The sequence below is a fragment of the Crocodylus porosus genome, unplaced genomic scaffold (genome assembly GCF_001723895.1).
Source record: "Crocodylus porosus isolate Cpor-Errol unplaced genomic scaffold, CroPor_comp1, whole genome shotgun sequence".
Classification (NCBI taxonomy): domain Eukaryota; kingdom Metazoa; phylum Chordata; order Crocodylia; family Crocodylidae; genus Crocodylus; species Crocodylus porosus.
The window spans coordinates 115,653,190-115,661,115 of record NW_017728943.1 but is presented as its reverse complement, the minus strand read 5'-3'; the positions used below and the strand labels follow the sequence as shown (position 1 = coordinate 115,661,115).

General features: G+C 45.8%; 1 protein-coding gene across 2 annotated transcripts in view; it reads right to left on the bottom strand.

Moving 5' to 3' along the window:
• The window catches only part of TFB1M (transcription factor B1, mitochondrial), a 50,069-nt gene that overhangs the window by 20,633 nt on the left and 21,510 nt on the right, over nucleotides 1-7,926 (bottom strand). For both annotated transcript variants that reach the window (XM_019550048.1, XM_019550050.1), the window contains exon 6: nucleotides 1,111-1,230. In XM_019550048.1, coding sequence (XP_019405593.1) covers nucleotides 1,111-1,230 — 120 coding nt within the window. The remainder of the gene's footprint in view (nucleotides 1-1,110; nucleotides 1,231-7,926) is intronic.

Here is a 7,926-nt window from a genome sequence, read left to right as displayed (position 1 = left end):
CGGGAGCGTTCAACCTCCAGCCCATGTGAGCTGTGTGATCCAGCAAAATGTGGTGGCAGGGGACCAGTGGTAGCGTTAACTGCCACTCTCATGCTGCCAAATTTCTGGACCCATGGAGAATCTGGCAGGCCAGATAACATGGCCTTGCATGCTGGACTGCGCCAGTGCATGGCTCGATCCTGGTGCGCAGGCTGGCATGTTGGATCACACCCATGGACCAACTCCATATATCAACCCTACACAGGGTCTGGCCCAGACTGACCCCACAGCACTCATCCAACCCACAGGGCCAGACTGTTGGGTGCCACTGGGTTAGGACATTTACTCGGGATATAAAGAAAATCAGGTTCAAATCCTCTCTCTCAACTCACTTACCACTTCTCACAAGAGTACCCTATCCAAGCTATTCTGGGATAGCAGATGCTTCATGGTTCCTGCTGAATCTCTTCCTCCTGTATTACACAAGGCCAGAAAGTGAAAATGTCTCCCTAGATGGTGTTTGGCAAGACTAATTGGAAGAAAGGAAGGAGGCAATTCAGCTGGTAATCCAGAGGACAATAACTTCATGGAAGCCAGAAGTCACTATGTATTCATTAAAAAAAACTACAAACAAAAAAAAATTTAAAAAAACCCCCTCCCAAGAAACAAACAAACCACATAGCTAACCACTTGTCCCCTTTTTTGGTATTTATCTTCTTTGTGCATTTATTATTTTGCATAGACTGATCCCATTTCCTCTTACTCATCTCCTTTCTAAACAAGTCCAAAGCTTTTCATATGCTTCATCTTGGATGTCTTTCCATATATCTTGTTATTACATTATTCAACTTACTGCGTTGTTATATAATTCAACTCTAAGCCCCTTTTCTATTTCTCCAATATTTTATTCAGGGGTAGGCCCACACTGCTCTTTGGCTTGGTCCTGTAAAGCACTGCTCCCCTTGCAGCTTCCATTGAGATTGGACATACAAGCACTTGGCACATACCAGGATCTATCCTCTTTGTAAAACTATTCATGCTTTCTACCTGTTGGTGTTATTCTAAAGAGTCAGATGAACCTATAAATCACAGTTGTCCAGTTAGCAAAGTTAATGTACAAAGAAGACTTACCTCTGGTTTTGGAAGAAAGGCTCGACCTGGAATTATGAAACAGTTTTCAACAGTGCAGAGGTGTTGAGACATGATGGACAGCCTACTGCGTTGCTTGCTTCCTGTGCTAGCTATGAGCCTCTGGAGGATTAAAATATGAATCAATGAACCAGACTGATCAAATAGAAAGAATATTAGAGCTCTATTACCTTTTATATTAAGCCAAAAGTCAAGATTATTTAAAAATCAGAGTAAGAGATTTTCTTCCTGTTGCCTAGCCCTAGCTCAGTTACCCACTGGCCGGAAGCTGCACCCATGCTGTAATCAAGGAGCAGGGGGTTTAGAGAAGCAAGCAGCAGCAGCATTGGCATGGGCAGTTAGGGAGTTGGAGGCCTGGGAGAAGCAGTGGTAGTGTGGACTCAGCTCCCAGCTGCCTAACCTTGGTACAGATAACTCCCTTTCCTCCACTGATGAGCTGCAAAAGCTACCCAACCCATGTCAGACTGGGGCTGGGATGGTCCAGCCCATGGCTTGCCAGCCCCCCAGTGTAAAAGAAAGCTCTAACAATTTCCTGCTATTTTGCATAAAATGTGATAAACACACAAAATGCTTAGATGCAGGAGTAGAGGTGGGTGTCATTTTCTTGGATTTTAGCAAGTGCTTCAATACGGTATCTCATCCTAGTCTTATAAATAAAGAGGCTGTGACATAGATGTTTATATGGTTCGGTGGGTAGCAAATTGGCTTAGCGGTTGCACCCAGAGAGTGGTAGTAGACGGGTTAGTATCGACCTAGAAGGATGTGGGTAGTGGGTCCCACAGGGTTCGGTCCTTGGACCTGTACTCTTCAATATCTTCATCAGTGACTTGGAAGTGGGTGTGAAGTGTACCCTGTCCAAATTTGAGGACAATACTAAGTTGTGGAGAGAGGTGCACACTCCAGAGGGTAGGGAACGATTGCAGGCAGGCCTGTACAGGTTAGAAAAGTGGGCAGTACACAACAGGATTCAGTACAACAAGGACAAGTGCAGAGGGCTGCATCTAGGGCACAAAAATATTCATCACACCTACTCGCTGGGAAGTGACCCTCTCAGCAGCACAGAAGCAGAAAGGGACCCTGGAGTCATAGTGGACTCCAAGATGAACATGAGTTGTCAGTGTGACAATCACCAGCAAAGCTAACTGCACTTTGTCATGCATCAGCAGATGCACGACAAACAGATCCAAGGAAGCAATACTTCCCCTCTATGTGGCACTGGTCAGACCACAGTCAGAGTACTACATCTGTTTTGGGCGTCGTACTTAAAGAGGGATGTTAATATACTTGAGAGGGTCCAGAGGAGGGCGGCTTGTATGGTTAGGGTCTTACAGGACAAGCCCTATGAGGAGAGACTGAGGGACCTGGACCTCTTCATCCTCCACAAGAGAAGGCTGAGAGGTCATCTTGTGGCTGCCTACAAATTCATTAGGGAGACAGTAAGGGATCAGAGACTCTGTTCACCAGGGCGTCTCTTAAGGTAACAAGCAACAATGGTCACAAACTGACAGACAGCAGATTTAGGCTGGACATCAGAAGGAACTTCTTCACAGTATGGGTGGCCAGAATTTGGAATAGGCTTCCAAGGGAGGTGGTGCTCTCCCCTACCTTGTCGGCCTTTAAGAGAAGGCTGGATAGGCACCTGGCAGGGGTCATCTGACCCCAGCACTCCTTCCTGCCTAGGCAAGGGGTCGGACTTGATGATCTGTTGAGTTCCTTCCAACCCTAGCATCTATGAATCTATGAAGCAGGAGAGATACCAAAGCTGTGTGTATGCCATGAACTATAAATTCCATGAACTGGCACTGGTAGGAAATCCTTCTTTTTGTTTTAATAAATATTTTACCAGTATAGATGAGACCTCTATGTTTTTGCACAAAAAAACCCACAGTAACAGGCTTCAGAAAGCACTCCAGTGCCAATAAAGGCTGGCACATGAAAACAACATCATCATTTACTGTAACAATGTTTTCACTATGAAGAGAGAAAAAAAAATTACATTGATATCTGATGGTAAAAACATAGCCTCCAGTTAAAACACTATCTCCGCAAAGCTGCCATGGTCTCTGATGGCTCATGTAAATAAAGCAACTGAACTGTGACTGTTTATATGAAAATGATTTTTAAGTTCCTATTAATTGACACTTAGGGTGATTTAAGTGCCAGAGGAGGATGCTCAATTGCTTTCAGTGTTAATTTCAGGAAGAAAGCTCAAGACTTGGTTTTGCAATGTATACACCAACATCTTCAGTACTAGTTCATGGGAAGCTGCTGTTAAAAACATCCCTTCAGCAATGAGTCAATTTATTTGAAAAATAAATCAGGGCAGTCTTTCAGACACATGGTATATCAATACAATTTGTACCTTTAAAAAAAACTGTATCAGTTGTTCCTCTTTACTCATTTCTGGCCTTTTAGATCCATCTAGCATTTCTTCATACCCACTTCAAACCATACCTGGACAACCTTGGATTCTGTACCCAACAATCTAAGTGACATTGCAGAGTTGTATTTTTTTTCCCCAGGTAATGTACTCAACATCTGTACTTTCTCAAGGTATAAATTACCATCTAACCAATGTCACATTTCTCCTGAGATAAAACATTTTGTCCCAGGATCCTACATAGATACAAGTCATAGGATCATAGGAAACTAGGATTTGAAGAGACCTCACAAGGTCATCCAGTCCAGCCCCATACTCAAGGCAGGATCATCTAAACCATCTCAGCCAAGCGTCTATCCAAACTGGTTTTGAAAACTTCCAAGGATGGAGATTCCACAATTTATGTAGCCTGTTCCAATGACTAACTACTCTTATCATCAGAAAGCTCTTCCTAATTTCCAACCTAAAATTTCCTCTGCTGCAGCTTGAGGTCATTCATTGCTCCTAGTCTAGTCCCCTACAGCCACAGAGCAAAACCCATCTCCATCCTCTCTATGAACGCCCTTCAGGCGTTTTGAAGCTGTTACCAAATACCTCCTCAGTCTTCTCCGCTTCAGAGTAAATAACCCTAATTCTTACAGCCTTTCTTCATAAATCCTGTTTTCCAGGACCCTGATAATTTTTGTCGCTCTATGCTGAACTTTCTGTAATTTGTCCACCTATTTCTTGAAGCACGAGGTCCAAAACTGGACACAGTCGTCCAGGTACATCAGTGTTGAATAGAGTGGAAGAATGACTTCTCTTGACTTGCAAGCGACACTCATTTTAACACAATTCTGGATACCGCTGTTTTGGTTTTTGGGGGGTGTATTTTTGCAACAAGAGCAAACTGCTGGCTCATATTCAGCTAACGGTCCACTGTAACCCCCAGGTCCTTCTCTGCAGTACTGTAGCCCAGCCAATCATTCACCCGTCTGTATTTGAGCATGGAATTATTCTGCCAAGTGAAGGGCTTTGCACTTGTCCAAGAGTCCAATTTCCCACTTTATTTACTGGTAAAGTGTACAATAAAAAAATGTTCTAGCTCTTTACCATGACAATGCTGTATATGCTTGTCACCTGGCTCATTCAAGCCAATTGCTAGTCATTCCAGGGACAAGACTATCTGGCTGTGTGCTTTTCCTGACCACCCAGTGGCTGAGAGGCAGCAATGCAACTAGAAAGGGCTACGCGAGCAAAGAGCTCCTCTTTGGTCCTTGGTTTTACTCATATCAATCAGAGCCACCTCAAATGAGAGGTCTGTTTACAACCTAAGCAGGTCCTAAAAGTCTTTCTTGGATCTAAATCAAGGGTGATGCTGAACACCTCTGACGTACAGAATATTCTCCATGCTTTGTAACTTCAAATGAAAAAGGTTTATCACTAACTTTTTTCTTTGAAAATAGTCATATATTTCTACTAAAAAGATATTAAAAATAACAGTACTATTATGGGAGGTCTCACACTAAAACCAATATGGCATAGCTGACCACGTGGACATGTACTAAAATTCTAAGGTATACAGGGTGGATGCAAATCAATGATTTAAAATAAATAAATAAATACATACATACATACAAATTGGATTTTTTTTAAACAAGCTGATCTTTATTCAATTGTATTTTTTGATTGTTTTAAGATGCTTTTTTAAAAAACACACTATATAAAAATAGTTTTTATTTAAGATATGTTAAAACTCAAAGAATCAATAGAGATTATAACTTCTAATAATATATTATTTGAGACAATATAGTCATGTAACCTTTTTAGAAATGTTTTATAAACAGATCACAAGAGGCCATGGACTATATTAAGGGCTCAATCTTATGAGGTTCCCAGAGGCTCCTCTACAGTTTAGTAAAGATTAAAGAAAACCACTCTACCTAATGGGACTCCATGCTCAGTCTAGCACAGGGGTCTTCAACCTTTTTTAAACATGTGTATTCTTTCTGTTTTAGCTCATGTACCCCTTTATATTTTTTTCTTCTTTTTAAAGGGGCGGGGGCAGACAACAGATCAAGGTCCTCGTGGTAAGGGAGAGAGCAGAACTGGGGCAGGGGCAGGCACTGCACAGCTAGGGCAGAGTGTGGGACAGAGCCATGAGAGTGGTTCGTCTGGTTTGGGGGGGGGGGAGGGTTGGCTCCTGCTGCTGTGCACACCCCAGTGGAGGCCCAGGGGCCACATGCCCTCCAGATCTGTGCATGGGGCAGAGGCAGCTGCTGCTGCAGGCTGGACTCTGCACCCCGCTGCTTCTGTCCCAAGAGCCACGCAATGCCATGTACCTGCTGCTGCCACTGAGTGGACAGGAGACAGACAGACACATGCGCACACGCAGATGCAGACACACAGACACCCGCTGTCCCCCTCCCCTCCCAGCAGGTAAGCATGTGTGTGAGGGGGAAGGGGAAGGGGCAGGGCAGGTGAGAGGGAAGAAGCTGGGGGGAGGGGGGTGCTGTCTGTGCCCACTCCCACGGCCAGAGGGGTGAGGGCAGCAGTGCCCCCCTGTGGGCCGCACACATGCCACCCAGCCAGCCGGGTAGGGGGAAGGGAGGGAGACTGTCACATGGTGGCCGCCACTACCTTGCGCTACTGCTGCCATGCCCCGCACCGCTTCTCCATGGCAGGTTGTACGTGAGGCTCTGTGGGCTGCTGACAAACCTCGCATCCAGCCAATCGCGTGCCGCCCGCCAGCAGCCAAACAAACCTCACATACAACCTGCAGTGGGAAAGTGGCACAGGGCATGGCAACTATAGCACAGGGTGGTGCTGGCTCCCACATCTGGCTGGCTGGGAGGTGCGTGTGCAGCCTGCAGAAGGGCACCACTGCCCTTTCCCAGGAGCAGGGGCAGGGGGCATGGGCACAGATAGCTGGCAGAGAGAGTAAGCTAGAAAGGCCATCGGGAGCAGGGAGGTGCTACGGGGTGCGACATAGGGCTGGCGGCACCTGGTGTGCCCCTCCCTCTCCCCCAGGGAAGAAGCAAAGTATGGGAATACACTGGGGAAGACACCGCTGCCGTGCCCCGGGGCATGCTCCGTTCCTGCCCACCCACACATACTCCCTATGGCCTTTCTAAGTACCCCTAGGGGTACGTGTACCCTGGCTTGACAATCCCTGGTCTAGCAGATCCCATTAAGCATCTCTGTGATGCTTAGCTTCAGTTCTCAAGCTGTCAATTTGTCTCTCCAGAGATAACATCCTTGTTAACATCAGGACTTCGGTGAACAACTGTTCACTAGGGCACCCCTGGGGAAGACCAGGACCAATGCATACAGATTCCTGGAAGGCCAGTTCAGGCTTAATACCAGGAAAAACTCCTTCACAGTCAGGGTGTCCAGACTGCAGAATAAACTCCCTCCAGAGGGGGTGCAGTCACCTACCCTGGAGATTTTCAAGAAGACACTGAACAGTCACCTCGCTGGGGTCACTTGACCTTTATGTGTTCCTGCCTAGAGTGGGGGGACTGGACCCGAAGATTTGCAAGTGTACCTTCTAAAAATGAAGCATCTATTTCTGAGTTGTGAATAATATGTATTAAGGTTATAGCCAACAAAAAGAAAATGCCGATTTGTAGAAAACAATAATTAAATTGATGGCTTTTGACCAATGATTTAAATCATGATTCAAATTAAACCCACCCTGAAGATATATGTACAAGCTGCTCTCAAACAATTAAAATCTGTTAAAACAAGAACACGCTTATCTTCCTTCCACTTATATTTAAATGTGTATTGCTTGCTGGAAAAAGAATTGCATACTTTCCTCTTCCTTTTTGCTGCAAACAGAAGTAGAATAAACTGCTATTTCACCAGAATTTTTCATTCGATGATCTAAAAAGGAGGAGGGAGAGGAGGATCCAGGTAGTCAACCAAAGATTGCGGCGCTGGTGTCATCAGGAAGGCTTTGGCTTCCATGATCACAGCCCACTCTTTGACAAGAGAGGCAGCGAGCTGCTGGGAAGAGATGGGGAGGAGCCTCTTCTCACCCAGACTGGCTGACTTGCTCCACCGGGCTTTAAACTAAGCCTGCTGGGGGACAGGGGGCTACCGTCACTGCTGGCCTGCTAAGCAACCCTTGCAAAGCCAGCAGACCAAGGCACTTAAGGGAGCCCACCCCTGCCCCAGCCCTGGTACAATCTGTGGGCAAGGTAAGAGCCCCCAAGGGGACACTTGCCTGCCTGTACACAAGTGCCAGGAGCTTGGGGAATAACACAAATAATTATGACATCGTACGGATAATGGAGACCTGGTGGGACTCCACCCATAACTGGACCACAGGTATAGACGGCTATACCCTGTACAGGAGTATAGATAAAAGGGGCGGGGGAGTATAGCTCTCCATGTTAAGGAAAGCTGCGCATTCCTGCAAGCTGATGTTGGTG